Source organism: Vicugna pacos, chromosome 7 (genome assembly GCF_048564905.1).
Source record: "Vicugna pacos chromosome 7, VicPac4, whole genome shotgun sequence".
In the NCBI taxonomy this organism is placed as follows: Eukaryota; Metazoa; Chordata; class Mammalia; order Artiodactyla; family Camelidae; genus Vicugna; species Vicugna pacos.
In genome coordinates this window covers 59,949,020-59,968,722 of record NC_132993.1, presented here as the reverse complement: position 1 = coordinate 59,968,722, position 19,703 = coordinate 59,949,020, and the positions used below count along the sequence as shown (strand labels likewise).

General features: G+C 40.9%; 1 protein-coding gene across 2 annotated transcripts in view; it reads right to left on the bottom strand.

The window, feature by feature from the left end:
* The window catches only part of SLC25A13 (solute carrier family 25 member 13), a 179,144-nt gene that overhangs the window by 34,420 nt on the left and 125,021 nt on the right, over positions 1 to 19,703 (bottom strand). For both annotated transcript variants that reach the window (XM_015242032.3, XM_006207611.4), the window contains exon 13: positions 18,355 to 18,435. In XM_015242032.3, the coding sequence (XP_015097518.2) occupies positions 18,355 to 18,435 (81 nt within the window). The remainder of the gene's footprint in view (positions 1 to 18,354; positions 18,436 to 19,703) is intronic.

Below are 19,703 nucleotides of genomic sequence, written 5' to 3'. Positions count from 1 at the left end.
GGACTTCCAGCCTCCAGAAATGTGAAAAGAAAACTTTATGCTGTTTACATCACCCAGTCTGTGGTACTGTCATGGCAGCGCTAGCAGACTAACACAGCAATTTATCCTGCGGGGCCATACAACCAGCAAGCAGAGGAAAGGATTTTCTGAGTCCAATAAATATATTCCTTATGAACACAAGAAATGGCACAGAAGAAAAGGCAAATCCGTGATAAGAGCTGAGGTCCAGACACACTGTCATGGCAGCTCAAAGGAGGGAAAGGTTTCCACTGGCTCGGATTATCTGGAGAGGTGGTAAGGCACACCGAAAGACAACACACTAACCGGTGACTGCAGTGCAGTTAGGAGTCAGGTGATCCAGGCGGAGAACGACACTGTGACGAGAGCCTGCACACTCCGAGGGTAAACAGACTCAGCACACGTAGCTAATGAAATTTTAGTAAGGCTGATAATTATGATGAGATAAACATTATCATCCCATGGCATTTAGTGAGCACTTACTAGGTACCAGGCACTGGGCTAAGAGCTTTGTAAGAACTGTCTTTTGGTCCTCATAACCTCATGAGGTAGATAATAATATCACTCTGGTTTTATAAGTGAGCAAACCAAGGCTGAAAGGAGGTTATGTGACTTTCCTGAGGTCACACCACTAGGAAGGTGGAGCCTGGATTCAAAGCTAGACCTGCTGGATGCCCGAGCCTGAGCATTTATTTCCACAACTTAGCACAGCAACACGGAAGAATCACTGGGCTGTTCGCTTTCTTCCCCTTTGTTTCTTTTTCCTTTTTTTAATTGAAGCACAAGGGATAACGGCCAACACACACAGAAGGAAGATGTGGCAACAATCCACACTAAAAACAGACCTTGCAAAAAAGTCATTAGAGGCGCACAGTCTACACAGGAAGGCATCCTCTTTAAAAAACAAACAAAAAAACTAGCCCTTCAACACCACAGTAGATAACTGATACTCCATAATCCATAGTGCTGGAGAGAGAGAAGTAAAATGAAGAAGCAGAGGAACTACTCCTAATTAAAAGAACAAGGGAAGTCCCCTGAAAGTACTTCAATGAAACAGACCTCGACAGTCCACTAGACCATGATTTCAAAGAGGGGGTGATAAAAGCACAGAAGGAAATAAGAGAGACTATGAACAGAGACAGAATACTTTAAGAAGGAAATAGAAATTATAAAGAGGAGCCAATTAAGAATAGAAAGCTTAATGGCTGAGATAAGAGTCGAGATAAAGGCAGTCAAAAGCAGACAAGACAACGCAGAGGAATGAATAAGTGACTTAGAAGACAGGACAACAGAAGTTACCAATCAGAACAGCAGACAGAAAAGCAAGTAAAAACCAATGAAAGCAATATAAGAGATCTATGGGATAATACAAAGCATGTCAACCTAGGCATAATAGGGGTCCCAGAAGGAGAAGAGCAAAGGGGATTGAAAAGGTATTTGAAGAAATTATGACTGAAAACTTCCCAAACCTATAAAAGGAATCAGATATCCAAGTGCAGGAAGCACAGAGGGTCCTCAACAAGAACCCAAACAAACAGACCCGCACCAAGACATATTATAATTAAGATGGTCACAGTTAAAGATAAAGAAATGATTCTAAAAGCAGCATGAGAAAAACAAAGAGTGAGTTACAAAGGAATCCCCATAAGACTTTCAGGTGATTTCTCAACACAAACACTGCAGGCCAGAAGGGAGTGGCAAGATAGATTCAAAGTTCTGAATGAGAAAAAGCTGCAACCTAAGATACTCTATCTGGCAAGACCATCCTTTAGAGCAGAAGGAGAGAGAAAGAATTTCACAAACAAGTGAAAACTAGAAGTCAGTAATACTAAATCTATGCTAAAAGAAATATCGAAAGGTCTCCTCTAAACAGAAAAGCAGCAGGATGCTACAGAAAGGAGAAAACCGTAATTGGAAATGTAACTAAAATGAGTTGCAAGAGAATAAACATGAAGATGTAAAACGGGCTGTTTGCTTTTGACAGGTTGGGAAAGGGCATGAAAGGGGATAACCTGGGCCAAATCCCGGAAGGCCTACAATGCCACCCTCGGGGATGGGACTGACTTCTGGAGACGGCGTGATGGTGCGCACCTGCAGTGGGAGGAGAGCTGGTCAGTAAAGTTCACGAGCCGGAGAGCACTGTGACTGGTATCGATGTCTCAGAGAGATGACTGGGCAGCAGACGGGAGGGAGGAGGGAGAAGCCTGACACAAGGGAAACATTTGGGGGTTTAGCTGACTAGGTGAGAGAGAAAAAAGGCCAGAATTTGAACCCTTCCATTGGTAATGAGATAGGGGGTGGGTGGATGCAACAGAGTAAGGGATGCAAGAGAGCTCAACAGGGCTTGGATGCTGAATGCAGGACAAAAGCAGTGAGCAGGGGCCAAGAGAGGACCCGAGTTTCTGCATCTATGTACCAGGAGGAACAAAGGGACCTACAGAGATGACACATCCAGAAGGCAGTACAAGGGGAGTGGGGAGGTAAGGACGGAGACACAGATGAGGGTGTTACCTCACATATGTGCTAACTGAAGGTGGGAGCATATAATGGGGTGGGAGGAAGATTAAACACCTACAGCAGAGGCCTAAGAAGTGACGAGAAGCCTCTGCTCTACATCGCAGTGCACAGTGATCCAGGCACAGAAGTCGGAAAGGGGCTTCCCGAGGGGAGACGGCCAGCAACGGATGGCTGCTGACACGGTGGGCAACGTCCAGCACATGGGCGATCTGTGATTGGAGACGGGGTGCCAAGGAATCAAGAGTTCCTGTAACCTACATTTTTCAAGGGAAGGGAAAGGGAGAGAACGACAGTCATTGATAGAGGCAAGTGAGGTAGAAGGGAAATTTATTTAGGGAATGAAGGAGTAAAGAACTAGGGGACAGTGAAAAGGAGCAGAACTGGGGATGACTACGCTTAAGCAATGCAGCACAAGTTCTGAGCTGAGGAGGAGGAGTGGAGGGTAGTTTTGTGAAGCCTGCAGATCAGCTTTTAATGACACTATATATAGAGCTGCAGGATGATTCTGTTTCAGAGCAAAAACTCACAATTATTAGTTGTCCTTACTATTTGCTTCAAAGATGAAGAAAACAGAGTCAAGTGGATCAGGCTTTGGCACGAGGAGACAGGACAAAAGTTCTGAGGCATAAGCCCAGTCAGCAGCAAAAGGGCCATCAGAAGCAACAGTAAGGTTATATTCTGGGGTTCCAGGAGAAGTTATGGCAAAAGCAGTCTGATCTGCAACACAAGACCAGACTGAAGTAGCTAATGACCAGTGCAACTACTCACGCATTCCGTCCCTGAACTCAAAACAGACTGGAAGATGCAGCAGGCAGCCAGCGCTTAAACCCCCAACCCCAACTCCAGGGCTGTTTCTCTGGGCTCAGGGCCATTTCTCTGCACCCCCAACCCCAACTCCAACCCTGGGAAACCCAGAGCCCCGGGCGGCTCCACAGCAGTTCTCTCTGAGAGCTGCCCAATCGCACAGGGCTGCAGGTGGGAAGTGATGCATTTCGGCGCCATGTGGATTCTTACCCAGGCTGTTACCAGGTACTGAACGAGAATATTCTTTCCCCTACTTATATTTGTATTGAATATTAGCATTACTGTGACAAAAAATTTTGCAGCATTATTTAAAAACAGAAACCTGACAATCGAAAACATTGTTTATCTTTAGAGGAGAAACATGGAACTGCTACACCAAAAAAAAAAAAAACAAAACTGACACAGCATTTTTTTTTAACAAGTGGCATTAGCAAGGAATAACCGAACATGAAATGTATAGGACTGAAATGAAGAAAAATACTTTTTATAAAACGGACATAAAGGATTTGAAAACTAGAGAAATAAGTATTGTTCCTAAACTGGGAAACTCAATTTTATAAGGATGTCAATTTGCCTGTAAAACAATTTAAAATGCAAATATAAAAATGCAATTTTTTAAATAAATGAATGTAACAATGTTATAAAGGTGTCGATTTTTCCATAAACTAACTTAACATTTAAAGCAATCCTCCACAATAAAATCTCCACCAGGTTTCCTGAAGATGTTTGAAGACAGGAATATTCGGAACAAAACGTCAGGGGGGAATTCTGGGCCACGTTAACACATTTTATGGTGTCAGTATTGTTAAAAATTAGTCAAGACTAGATAAACGAAAAGATCCAGATATGTAAATGCTTCAGAGACACGAAAGTACATCAAGAAATATGGGAGAGAGCTTTTTCCCCATGTTAAAGTACAACTGATTTTCATCAAATGCATCAAATTTTTCTTTGTAGATTAGTCAATAAATCATGAGGAAGTCAGCAGGAGGTAAAACCCCTCTATCATGCCAAATGTGAATCCTTGAGGAATATTTCAGACTCAGAAATGTGTAACTAGTGACTTATTTTCAATTTTATTCAAATGGGCTTACAAAATAAGTACACTGGTGTTGGTTTTATCTAAATATAACACAGTGGCTCAGGATAGGAGCAACTGAGTCTGACGGACCTGGATTTTAACTTAGGCTTTATCATCTCCTTGTATATGACCTCAGCTAAGTTCCTCAAACTTTCCAGGACTTAGATTTCTTATTGATACCACAGAGATGACAGCGTCTCACAGGCTCACTGTGAGAAAAGCACAAAGTAGTGCATGCCAGCAACTAACACACTGCCTGACATGGAGCAGCCGGACGAGAAATGGGGTACACTGGGAGTCAGTCAGAATGGCAACACGCCTGACCGCCCAGGCTCTGGTAAACTTCTTAACCTACACTCAGCAAGCTGACTTCATCTGTAAAATGGGCACATTGACATTAAAGCTCTTCGTACTCTCAATGTGCCAACTCTATAGCAGGTGTATAGGAGTGAACAAAACTGACAGAGATCGTCACCCTCATGGAGCACACATTCTAGCCGTTACTCACAGGATGATGTGAGGAGCGAATGAAGACATGTTCGGAAAGCGCCAATCCCAGTCCCCAGCACACCACAGGGTTCGGCCGATGGTCCTGACTGCCATGAATAAACATATGGCCACACTCTGTTTGGGTGAATTTAGTTAGCAGACTCCTTCAAAACCAGTACAAAGGAGTTTTCAAGTTTTTCTTTCCCTAGAAACCTGCAAGTTAAAATTTCTTTTTGAGGAAAGCACATTATACTGAGGATTGGCAGGAAGTAACTGTATCAGGTAAAAAAGGACAAAAAACCCCCAAAAAACTCACCTAAGTAGGCGGTAGGTGATGTAGTAGAGCTCAACATAACCAGATGGTTTTTATTTAATTTAAATTCATCTAATTTTACTTAAATTCAAGCTAATGTTCAATAAATTGTGGGTATTGGAATTTTGAAATTTTGTTACTGAGAAATGATTAATCATCACATCCTGTTCCAGAAGCTGGTAAAAATGACAATGGCCAGAGAGGTAACCAGCATAGTTCATCACACAATGTTGGTGGGACTGGTCTCTGTTCCATTCAGGTGTGGGCTGCCCCCCACAGTGGCTGGCAGACCACTGCGGAAATGCAATGTACAAACGGTCACAAAATGGACCAAGAGAGAGGCTAGACTGGGTGTATGCAGCACAGAGGGCTCCCCACTGCCGAAGATGTCCATCCCTCTGAGCCGGTGAGACAACTGTTAGAAGGGAAGGGTAACACAATCACCCTTAATGTTTAAGATCAACTTCTAATTTTTTGAACTTTTAAAGCTGTCTCTAGTGGATGCTGAACACCTCATCTCGCTAGCAGCACAAATCAAAGTTCACGTCTCCACATGACAGTTTTAGCTGTGTGACTCCTGTCTAAAGTCCATGATCTTCATAAATTCAGCTTTGTATCCAGGAGAGCTGAGAGCAACCAGAAAGCAAAGCAGGACTGTGGGAGCTACAGCTCTGTCGGCGTGAAGCCCAGGCACCGAGCTTCTCAAGTGAATAGTACTGTATCAACACAAAGCATCATTCTCTCCAAATACTCTAATTTTTCACATGATACAGTCCTCGTGGCCTGAAGTAAAATACAGGTTTTTCCTTCTAACACTCCCTTTCTGAAATGGGCTGGAATACACAGTCTGCAGAGAAGAAATATGGCTTCTTTCCCAGCTTTTGCTCAGTGCCCAGGTGCTCCTATAAGCTTGGTTTCTTCTCTTTCTCCCACTTTTGCCCCCCAATTTCCTTTTGTCGTGTTGTATAGTGATTTACTTCATTGTTAATACTTCTTTGCATAGTTAATTTTATTGTGGGAAGTGATATATATTTTTTAAAAACAGAATGTTAAGAAATCAAATATTTAGAAAGACAACCCATAATCCAGAATATTAATGTACTGCCCAATTTCTCTAAGTACTCCAAGAACAGTGATCTTCACTAAAATGATCTTAACATACTTAGATCCAATAATTCTGAATAAGTAGGTTTTACAATTACATATGCCTTAAAAATGACTTGCCAAGGCTGTCTGCTCACAGTTATAACCACAGGAAATGGCAGCAGCCTAAATACATTACCTAAGGGATCAGTTCAGGAGCCCCAGTTCACGTTTTCCCATAATCCATTTTCTTTCACCTCTTATGAACAAAACAAGACTTTTTCCAATCCTTTACTAACCAAGACAGTTAACATGAACAGTCTTTCCTGGGACCTGGGGAGTCGAGCCAAAAGAACTCACAAGATGAAAAAGCATGCTTTCTTATGGCCATCCTTCACCCCATCTCCACCATTTTGGGCCACAGTCTTGAGCATATGCAGAGAATATTAAATCTTGCATTAAAAAAAAATCTGTCATCAATCTGCTGTCCACAGAAAACATGTTTTTTTTAACATAGTGTAATTCCTGCTATATTTTAAACTAAAAGCATTTAATATAACTGTAATATAATCACCTCTCTTTAATTTGAATTCACATGGTAGACACTTATAGCTACTTAAAAAATTAAGTGGCAAAATGTATACGAAGAATATGTATCTTGATATTTTAATTATGCTCAATTGAATGTACTTAGATTTAAAGTGCTTTTCACAAATGACATGTGCTAAGAATATCTAAATTGCACACTGACATTCTAAAATGTGTGCTTACATGTCTCAAAAATAGATTAATATGAAGTTATGGAATGTGACTTTTTAAAAACTAAAACCCAAATACATTATTTGGATACAAATAAAGCTGTAACTACAAAAAAGGTCTACACTTGTAAATGTCTGATTTATTTTATATATAAAATGAATACTCAATACGGTATTTGACAAGTGAATCAACTGGAAAACAAAGATTTCTTAAGAAATCGAAGCTGTTTTCCTTTCACTGTCTGAATAACTCAGTGTTAAATGGAGACGTGAAAAGCATCTGTATGTAGTGCAGGTATATATTCGTTCATTGTATACAAAGATCACATGCACAAAACAGATAGTCAGCAAGTAACAGTGGGTGAATTAAATTTAAACACAGTGCCCAGCAGCACTCAACAGCCTCACAGAGAAGCTGGCAAATGTGAGGGGGTCTGAGGCCGAGATGCCGCTCACCCCACCCAGCTTTGAAGGGAACTGTCGGACCCAGTGCCCTCGCAAGAGGTCACCACTGAGCTGTAACCAAGACTTTGAGTCCTTCTTGCAGTTGAGGAAAGAACCTTTATTTTAACCTATAAGGAACCTTTAAAGAACCCCTAATGTGTGAGCTGAATCTTGTTCTTCCAAAATGACTATGGTGAAGACCTAGCCCTTTACTTCAAGGGTGGCTGTACTTGGAGACAGGCCTTTAAACAGGTAATTAAGGTAAAGTGAGGTCGGGGGGGTAGGGCTTAATTCAATATTAGTGTTCTTAAAAGAAGAAGCTGGATAAAGACAAAACACAGACTGAAGGGGGGACCCCGTGAGGACACAGGGAGAAGATGGCCACCGGCAAGCAAAGGAAAGAGGCTTCAGGAGAAAACCAAACCTGCACACACCTTGATCTTGGACTTCCAGCACCGTAAGTGTGAGAAAATAAATTTCTGTTGTTTAAGCCACGCAGGCTGTGGCATTTTGTCATGGCAGCCCCAGCAAGGCAACACGCCTAGTTAAAACGTCTGATTAAATACACACCTCTGAACGTAAAGCAATATAGGATTTTCTCCTTTGATTCGATGTGTCAATTAAGCTCTTAAGTAAAAAAAAAATCTGTGACTAGACTATTAAGAACTTGGAAAATAGAGTCTCACCACTCAACTGTTTTTGAGACAGATACCAAACTGAAATTTCCTATTCTTAATTTCTTAACTACACAGTAAAGCAGAAAAAGGGCACACTGTTTACATATCTTACAAATATTAAGTTTCAAATTTTCAACTTCATAGGGTTTTAACAGGCCTATAGAAGCCTGGCCAAGAAACTAAAGTGGAATCTGTTTGACTGACATTAAAAAGCAATTAAGTTACAGATCTGTCAAATATGTTCACGTTGGCCCCCGCCTGTTACACATGTCTATTTTGACTACTACAATCCGAATCGTTTAATGATTTACAGACCTTCAACGTCTAAAGTATCTTAACCGTATGAAAGCTGCGACCCAATCTTTCTTCATATTCATATCATAACAAACTCCTCCACTATTTACTAGAAAACCAGGAGGAGGGTCCAACATTTGAACTGTGTTGAGTCAAACCACTCTGAGACCTTCCCAAAGAAGGAGAAGGGAGGAAAACAGAAGACAGACATCTGTCTGGCTCAGTGTCTATCACGAGGTGGACTTTCAGCTAATAAGATGACATTTCTGAGCCACTATCGGCAGCCCTTAGCCAGGTGGGCCATTGTTATAAACTCTACTGCCATCAGCTCTCTCTTTTATTTTTGCTCTAAGTCCAAGTCAAAGTCTGGCGAAAAAGCTTTCAACAGAAACAGGCAGGTCACAGAATTCTTACTGCAGCCCAGTGCCGCAGTCCCATCCCCCAGAGGACTTTCTGGACAAATTGCGATGGAGCAAAATTATTTTCATCATCACCCAAAGTTTCATTAAGGTTCATTCTTGGTGCTGTACATTCTGTGGGTTTGGACAAATGTATGCCAAATAACCGTGATCATAATACCACACAGAGTATTTTCCTTGCCCTAAAAATCCTGTGCTCTGTCTATTCATCCCTCCCGACTAACCCCGACTCCTGGCAACCACTGATCCTTTCACTGTCTCCATAGTTTTGCCTTTTTCAGAATGTCCTATAGTTGGAACCATATGGTACACAGCCTTTCTAGATTGGCTTCTTGCACTCAGTAATATGCATTGAAGGTTCCTCTAGTCTTTTCATGGCTAGATAGCTCGCGTCGTTTTAGCACTCATAACATTCCTTTGTCTGGATGTATCAGTTTATTTAACTGTTCACCTACTTTACTGATGGGCATCTTGGTTTCTTTTCAAGTTTTGGCAGTTACAAATAAAACTGCTGTAAACATCCTCGTGCAGGTTTTTGTTGAAAACAATTACGTTTTCAACTCCTTTGGGTAAATACCAAGGAGTGCAATTTCTGAATCTTACTGTGAGAGCATGTTTAGTTTTGTAAGAAACCTCCAAACTGGCTTTGGGAAGCAGCTGTACCATTTTGCATTCCCAGCAGCAACGAATGAGAGTTCCCGTTGCTCCACATCCTCAGCAGCAGGTGATGCTGTCAGTTTTCCAGATGGTAGGCATTCTAATAGGTACGCAGTGGCAGCCCATTGTTGTTAGTCTCTTTTTTTTAAAAGCCACTCTTTTATATGATTCCTTCCTGATTCTGACATGATAATTTCACATGTTAACCATTTGATAATTTTTTTTCTACTTAGAACATAAGCAATAATGAATAAGTTACACCAAGTGCCTCACACTGTTTATCTTCATCCTGTTCTTAAGGGTCTGCATATATTCGTGCATTCATTTATTTGCCATCCTTAGAAACAAAGCCAAATAAAATAAATGGGAGTTTTTTAAAGGTTGGTTCCTTTACTGAGTGATCACGGAAAACCTTACTTGGGAAACACCCTGGGTACGAACATACATAGGCATGTTACAGCTATTCCCTAAGGTCCATCAATTCCTACACCTTGCTCCAGTCCCTAGAGTTACTGTGTCATCTCTGTCTATCTGTAACTAAGTTAACAGCAACACAGTGTATCAAATGAGTACTTTACATTTACTGTTCTTATCATCAACACCTTCTAGTCAAGCATTTATTCATTCAGTAAATATTTTTAGGCCTCTCCCATATGTCAGACGCAGGGCTAGACACAGAGGCATAACAGAGAGACAGCGGTCCTGTCCTCAGCATTTATAGATGTTTCCGTTCAGTCAACATTTATCCAAGGTCCTCAGGATACAATTAGCTGTCAGCACAAAGCCATAAAGAGCTCAAAGAGCTGGGCCACATCTGACAAATCCAATAGGTCATACATAATACCTGACACAGTCTCTTCAGTCTCAGAGTCAACAGAGTTGGAAGTCAGGGATAAAAATAAGTACAGATGAAGAAAACATATGATGTGAGAATTGAAGAATTATGGGCAGTTTCTCTTGCTTTTGTTTTCTATCTTAGCTTTAATACGGTTATTTTTTTGAAACTAAAAATTACAATTATTACATATGCTGGAAGACAGAAAATGTGACATGATCTTGACTAAAACATGTAGATTTGGTAAAATTTTTGTTTGTAAAAATACAGAAATGAATGCAAAGTATGATAAACAATACAGAGCTTATGAAACAAGGAAGATTTTACTCATAACAATCTTGTTGGAAGTCATCTATTAAATCATAAATTACCACTGAAAAATAAAAAACAAACGTACAATACGGTCGTACATTTTTGAGGGTATGCGGAAAAATCTCCCAGATACTCTAAATAATAACAATAAAATTTGGACACAATATAACTCACCATCAGATTTTCATTAAACTACAAATTAATTATAACAATGTTAGCATTAAAAAATAATTACCTTATTCCCATAGCATCATTATAACGCATAATAAATCTTGGCTACTTGACATGTTATAAGGCAGCAACCTCATGGAAATTCCACGGAATGGCTGAGCCTTATATCATTCTATACTTGTAAGTAGGAGATGTGCACAGAGACCTGCAGAGGAACAAAAACTCTGCCGAGAAAACTACACTGTATGTGAGGCCAAATCTCCACAGAAAACCCTGGGAAGAGAAAGATCACAAAAGTGGGGCTTAAATCCACTTCAGGCCCTGACTCACCAGCTCTGGCTGCCAGAACACATGCGTTCACTACATGAGGACATTTTCTCGCTGGTTTGATATGACTGGGTTTGAAATCTCAAGTGATTTCAAGCTCAATCACAGGGAATACAGCTGTGGGTATATTTTGACGCAACTATTTACAGGATACTTAAAGTATTCAAGCTAAAACCAAAATGCTACAAGAAGGGTCTGTACACATTAATAGGTGGTTGAAACAAATGGACTTGTTAGGCGAAGTTATTAATATCTGGGTGGGTCATGACTGCTGCTCTATGGCCCGGCACACAAAGCAAAGGCTTGCCAATCACATTTCCTCCCTCAAAAATTAAATGAAAAACAAAACAAAATAAAATTGAACAATTAGTTGGGGCTGAGAATGAAAAGCAGTTGAAAGTCATACTGTAGGGTGAGATGCCAGATGGCCAACAAAAACACCACGGGAATTCTTGAGGAAGTCACCACCATGAGGAAAGGAAGAGATGGACCAGCCAAGTAAAAAGATGCACAGAACACTGACAACACAAAAACTGGCGAGGAAGCGGAGCAAGAGGAACCCTCATTAGTTGTTGGTGCAAATGCAAAACGGTACAGCCACTCTGGAAGATGCTTTGGAGGTTTCTTACAAAATTAAATATACTCTTACTGTAAGATTCTTGGTATTTACCCAAAGGTGCTGAAAACTTACGTTTTCAACAAAAACCTGAACAAGGATGTTTGCAGTAGTTTTATTTACAATTGCCAAATCTTAGTAGGTGAACAGATAAACTGTGGTACATCCAGACGAAGGGATATTATGAGTGCTAAAAAAAAATAATATATGAAACTAAAAAAAAAAGACACAAATGAACTTATTTACAAAACAGAAACAGATTCATAAACAGAGACACAGAGACAGAGAGAACAAACTTATGGTTACCAGGAAGCAAAGAGGGGTGGAAAGGGATCAACTGGGAGTTCAAGATTTGCAGATACTAACTACCATATATAAAATAGATAAACAACAAGTTTCTACTGTATAGCACAGGGAACTATATTCAACATCTTGTAGTAACCTATAAAGAAAAAGAATATGAAAACAAATATATGTATATTTATGTATGACTGATACAGCATATCTGTATACCAGAAATTAACATAACATAAGCTGATTATACTTCGATAAGAATGCAAATCAAAAAAAAAAAGTGAGCTATCAAGCCATGAAAAGATACGGAGGAATCTTATATGCGTATTACTAAGTGAAAGGAGTCAATCTGGAAAGACTACAATACTGCATGAGTCTAACCCTAAGACATTGTGGAAAAGGCAAAACTAAGGAGACAGTAAAAAGATCAATAGTGGATGGGGGGCAGGAGGGAGAGATGAAAAGGCAGAACACATAGGGGTTTTAGGGCAGTAAAAATACTCTGTGTGATACTGATGGGTTTATGTCATTATCCATTTGTCCAAACCCACAGACACCAAGAATGAATCCAAAGGTAAACTATGGACTTCGAGTGACTGTAACGTGTCAATGCAGGTTCATCGATTGTAACATGTACCACTCTGGTGGGGATGTTGATAATGGGGAAGGCCATGCATACGTGGGGGGTAGAGGGTCTATGAAAAACCTCTCTCTCAATTTCTCAAATCTAAAACTACTCTAACAAAAATGAACTCTTTAAAAAAAATATGCAAAGAGATGCAAAATCACTGTGAGAGAGACCAAGAAGGCCAAGAGGAGAAAACAGAGAAAGTAGCCAGTGCCCAGTGCTGCCTCAATCCTCAAGAGCCTTTGATTCCATTTCATGTACACCCGAAGGTAAACTTCCATTGTGTTATTGCTATTTTAGTGAGTTTCTGCCTGCTGCAATCAAGAGCAATCTGGAGCAGCAATGGGTTCCAGAATCAGCAACAGGTCCTTGAAGAAGATGTGACTAACTATGAAATCGTAAGTGGAGGGCAATAAGGATGTTCCTGTCCTGCAACACTGCTTACTGAAGCCTCCAGATTCTTTGCTATTATTCTCACTGAAAGGTAGAGTCTCATTTCTCTCCTCTTGAATCTGGGTTTGCGTAAGTGGCTTGTTTGACCAACAGAATGCAGCAGAAATGCTACTGAAGGTTAGGTCATGCGAAGTTTTGCAGTTTCTGCCCAGGACTTTTAGAATGTCTCCTTTTGGGATGCTTTCTCTTGGAATCAAGCTGCCAAGGTTTGAAAAACTCAAGGTACACAGAGAAACCGGCTCTGGACAACAGCCCCAACTGCTCCCAGGCAGCATCACTGCCAGCCTCAAGTGTAGGCCATCCTGGACATCCATCCCAGTGGGGCCTTCACATGACTCCCACCCCAGCCGCTGTCTCCCTGTAACCACATGGAGATCACAAGAGAGTGCGCCCACCTGAACCCAGTCAGCCCACAGAACTGTGAGAGAGAATAATAATAATAAATTGCTGTTTGAAGCCGGTAAGGTTTAGGATGACTTGTTTTCAGTAGAGAACCAGAACACCTCTCATCCTCAGTGACGGAGAAGCACCGAAGCCATTCCAGTCAGCAAGCAGGGAGGGGCGGGGAGCACAGAAAGGCAGGCAGGGAGCCTGTGTGTTGGCAGAGTGGAGGCTACAACTTTAGATTTACTCAGTATTCGACACGAGTTTAAATGGTAGGACTGAAGAAATGACTTTACGGAAGAAACCCCGAGTTGCCTAAAACTTGGTTAAATAAATATACCATCTCTACTACATTTATATAAAACCCTATTAATCCACACATCTAGAAGACATAGTCATTGTATGCCTGCCACACATTATAGCATTTGACAATAATATTCCCATTTACTACTTTTTTTTAAACAAGCAAAGCACGTGAGTTACACTAGTAAGAAAAAGTGTGAAGGCATCAGTTCTCTATTTCTGCAGCACTGGATCAGAATGAAGCATCTAAAAGCAAACATTTATCTTGCTTAGGGATTTACTCAGATGTAACAAAAAGTGTAAGCATGAGAATGAAAAATATCAATTTTAGGAGAGGTTTATCTCTTGGGGGATGAGGGAGGAAAGAGCTACTGGGACAAGTACACGAGGGCCTCCAGCTGAATTTGTCAAGTTTCACATCTCAAGGTAAGCGGTAGACACTCGGTCATCCGGGTCTTTGTCAAAGTCACAAAAAATGACTGCAATTAAACATGATGCAAAAAAAGATGAGTTATAAAAATGTGCCTTAAAAATGTTATCTGATACACAGCTGTACAATCAGGCATAAACGTTTCATGTATGTGGCATCACTAAATAATGGGAATAGAGGTCACAACATTAGAGTCATACTTACTTGTAGAGGAGAGCAGCTGCTCTCCATGCCATGTTTTTCCCAATGGTGATATTTTCACATCCCTTCCAGAACCAGTGATGTGGGCACATCAATTATTTTTCCCATTTAAAATGAATATAAATTCCCATAAGCATTAGATATATTTACACATATACACACACACATAAATGTGCATGTATGTGTCTCGACAGAAAAATACCGTGGACCCATTATCAAGAGACTACTGATCAAAAAGCACGATCACTTGTCTTTCCAAAAATTATTACAGAATACTATTAATTTTTATTGGTATATAAATAATTTTTTACTAAAGATGAGCTTTACAAGACAGAGGTTTATACTCTGACATTTTTTCCAGTGAATATTATTTCATTTGTTTTCATTTCAACATAGATTTTCATGCTAAATAAACTAATCACCATATTTGTATCTTCCCTGAAACTACTGATGGCACCATTTGTATTTCCTGACCCCACATTCCCAAAATCAAAGTATCAAAAACTCAAGATCCCTCAAGATCAGGATTTCCACCCTCTATTTCACTAGACGCACAGAACACAGTCTATCCACACCTACTTTGTTTAATTAAGGACTGTAACGTATAGACCACATGGCATTACAGGTTGTTTTTTCTTAAGCAGCAGCAACGCAGCAATAACAACAACGTACTTGGACACTGTCAGGTTTTAAAGTCACTGGGCACCTAACTGGAAATGGGTAGTGGTGACATGTCCTCTCTCCTCTGTCCCATGTACTGAGCACCTCCACTGTGATGGACAGTGACCACCCCGAGCCACGTTTCACTGAAGGGCTGAGCTCCTGACCCACAAAGGGAAAGAAAGGATGGAAAATCCAAAAGGTATACGTGCATCTTATGCAAAGACATCTGAGGCTCCAGGGGCTCTGTGAAAACTCCTACAACTTCTAGTCTAATTTAGGAAGTAGAAAACCAGCTTATGCAGAAAACACAAACCACAAGGAACCCTTCAGACTTAGACGCCCAAACTTGACATCTAATTTAGCCTTGAACAGTGCTGAATACATCAGTACTGTTAAGTGTGGATCTACAAAAATGCTCAGAAAGCTGAAGTCAAGTTTTTAACAGTGCTCTATGCTAGTGCAAAAGCAAGTTTCAAGTTATTTTCATTTATTCACATACATCAATGAAACAGAAGAGTATTTTTCAATGTCCTGTTACAGATTTTATTGTATTAAAAATAAATGAATGAAATTAATTTCATTCTTTTTCTTCCAACATTTTCCTTCAAATTTACTATCATTTTTGTTGTTTTTCTAAAAAAAAAAAAATAACAAAAACAGACCATTAGTTTAACTAAGCACTACAAAGGTGTGGAGACAAAGACTGCCTTACATCTTTTCATTGTTTTTGTAGAAAACAGATTATAAAACAAATAAACCAAAAAAGCCACCTTCAAAGAAATGAGCAATTTTGGCTAAAAGTGCAAAAGTCAGTCATGTGTACTAACTCTGAGTAATAATGAAGCAAGGTGAGCTCCCTGGGACTTAAAAGGCAAGGCGAGGGGTGGGGGAGAGTATACCTCAAGTGTAGAGCACATGCTTAGCATGCACAAGGTCCTGGGTTCAATCCCCAGTACCTCTTCTAAAAATAAACAAACCTAATTACCTCCGCCCAACCCCCCACCAAAAAAAAATACAATAATAAATAAAAAGAAATATTAAAAAAAAAAAAAGGCAAGGCCAGGCAGTGCTTGGGTGAACTAAGAAGGGGAACCAACCATGTGATGCCACCTTCAAAACCCTCTGTGGGCGCATTTGGACAGCAAGGCTGTGGCCCCACAAGGACCATCTAAGCGGGTGTGTGACAGGCTCCAGTGACGGGGACAACGCTATCAGAGCCTGCAAAGAAGAGATGCTACCGCTGCTTTCAAAACACACACTGAAAATGGAACCAGCCATCTCGCTCCTCAGAATCTGAAGGGCCTGGACTGTTTGCCACCTACAGGATTGCTTACCTGAAAAATAAACTCTTACTTCTTAGAGCTATGACTGGGGGTGGGAGGGCCCGGGGAGTCAAAACACGAGACTTGAAACACTGAGGACCACTGTCTCCCCACCTTTGAGATGAAGGATAGCAAACCTCATTGCACAGATATTTTAAGTAGCTGTAAAGCCCCAGTGGCTCCAATTTTAAGCCTGTGTTTAGATCAGGTTTGAAGAAGGGCTGCACCACTTTACAATAACCAGGCACCACGCCTGATGCCAGTCTGTGCTTTGTGTTTGAAATGGGCGACCACATACGGGAAAACAAGACCACCTACAGCAGACAATACGTGCCACGACCAATCTCCTTGGCACCCAGGCCCGTGTGCAGGCAAAATTGCTTTCATGAAAAAGAAAATAAACCTCAAGGTTATTGCCAAAATCTTGAGTGGTAGCACATTGTTAATTTTCCATTTTAAATTCTTGCAGAGACATATAATCATGTCTTTTCAGCAAGTTTAAAACGTGACTTAAAAAAAAAAAAAAACACAAACACAAGCCCACCTGACCTACTGAAATGCCCTGCTCGCCAGGGCCCCCTGTAACCACCTGAAGGACGGACCAGACACAGCCCACAGTCATGCCTGTGACAGAGAATCCAGTCACTCAACTGGGAACTACAGCTGTTTTAAAGGAAGGGTGCCTACCGGCAAGAGCCATTTCTGTAACTCCTAATATTCTTTTTGATTATTATTGTGTGCCCTTTTTACTAAGGACATTAAAGGTTCCCTTTTTTCATCCTGAATGCTCCTAAAGTTACAGGACAAGGGGATCTTACCTGGCTGTCTCTGCCAGGTCAGTGATCAAACAGAAAGTCAGGCCGTAGCCAAATTCTGTCTGTCTCTTAAGAACTACCAGAAGCTAGGACTTTGTGGCTCCTGCTACATACAGGGAACCCCCATTCAATGTGAGGACAATAAGCTCTTCCCACACAAAGCTTCAGTATTCTCAGGTGTTGTACCAACCTCTAAACACTGATTTTCAAGAAAAGATTATTTTATGAATATCATTTCCTGCACAGAACTAGCGAATTAAAAAAAAAAAAAAGTGACCTCATCTTTCGTGTAAAACAAACACAGGTTTAGATGGAAAATACACCAATATTTATTGCCCCAGTAATCAAAGACCGTTTATTTAACCAACCTTATCTTTAAATAGCACCAGTCTTTGTATAAGAGTTTAATTTACTTAAGGTATTTACAGTCACACGAAAAACCTGTACATGAAATAAAACAAGACATGATGTTCTGCTGAACTTAATAACAAGATGCAGGTTGTTCATCCATATAAAGACATACTCATTCCAAGCGTTTCTGACAATGCAGAGCGCGATCGGCCAGGTAGCCAGCCCCCTCATCCTTCGCCCAGAAGCACTGGGAACTGGACGAGCTGCTGGCATTTGTGAGGCAAAGCAAAGCAGAACGCTACGGCTGCTGATTTCAAACTACAGATTTTAGCACCTGACCCAGCAGAGGGTGCCACGAGGAAAGAATGTACTAAAAGTTAACTCTAGAAAAGGTTAGTGAATATCATTCAAAGGCCAAACGCTTCTGCCACCGATGACGTGCACTGCAGAACCCACCGCAAGCAAGGGCGGACTTAGCAGGCATGACTTAACAGGCAGTAGGATCAGAGACCAAGTTTACCCTTCCACCTCAGGAGTGGTTCGCCTGTCTAGGAAAAGCCGGGGAGCCCTAGCAGACTCTGCCTTTGTCCGGGATCTGTGGTTGAACAGAAGCCTTAGTCTGCACCTGTTTAGCACAGTTGTGATATGCATGTGAAACAAGTCTTTTCAACAGAGAGGTCCAAAAAGGTACTTACACAGCCTCCAGCAAGAATCTCCGCGGCAAGTGGGACTGAGCCATCTTTGCGCATAAATTTATCCCTCACAAAATCATTCACCTTGGAGAAAAACATTTATAGAAGCTGATGAAAAATATGAAGGAAGCCACTAAACACACATAAATATACAACTGTAAATATGTTATTTTTTTCCTATCAATGCACTGGAGTAGCCATAAACTGAATTAAGGATCTTAAGAGTTTGCTTTTAATAGCATATGTGTAGTTTTTAAAGGTAAAACATATAGATATATATTCCTGACGCTTCAGGGAGAAAAAAATTGAGAGGGCCTATAAGCCTAAAATTCCTAAAGTTACAACAGCATAAAGAGAGAGACATTAACAATAGAGACAAAATAAAAACATTTTATAACTTAAAAACTGTTTTATAGGATTTGATTAAAAATCACTTTCAACTCTTCTAACAAGCTTTAATCTAAGATAGCATCATCACCAAGACAAATGTGGCTGAGGAGAAATTCAGGACCTAAAGTATTTCTCAAGGATTCTTAAAGAACATCACGAGCATTAATTAATGAATTAAGTATAATGTTCCCAAAATGGTATGTACCACAAGCAATTTTAAAAACCAATCCTATGTTTTTGGAAGATATAAGCCAGAGAAGATTAGCTGTCCCGAGGTCACACAAGACGGTAAAAGAAGAATTTCAGGCACCAATGCTACACAGTCCAATCCAAAAGTAGAGTTTAACTTTCTGGGACTTTATGACCTTAGTGATGAAACGCAGTACTTATCTATTCCACAAATGTATACTGAATACCTGCCACCTGCCAGACAGGAGCCAGGCTGATGGAGGACCCACTTCAGCTAGAACCCAGCCCCCTCAACATGCCGCTCTGGCGAATGTGCAGAGTATACCCCATAAACAGCACGTGTACTGGAACAAGTACGTGCTTTGGAGCCAGAAAAATCTGGTTTTGAATTCTAGCGTCTCCACTCGTGAATCATGCAAACACAGGTAAACCCTTCGCGCCTGTGGGCCTCACTTTCTGTATCTGTAAACTGTGGGCCACACTTTGCTTGAGATTCAAGCAGTAGACAACACCTGGGACCACCCGATACGGTAGGTATGGAAGGAAGTTTAGCTGCTGCTGCTGCTGCTGCCACTCTTACCACAATGGTGAGGACAATGGCGGTGGCAGCCGCCAAAAACCTTGTTCAACTCTGTTATCACATTTTCGGATGTTCAGTGGTACATGCAGAATAATAAAACGCTGTGTGTGGTGAGTGCCCCGTGTTCAAGTTAGTCAGCACCTCTGATGGAACACAGACCTGCTGTTTCCCAAAAGAATCTCCACTAGACTCC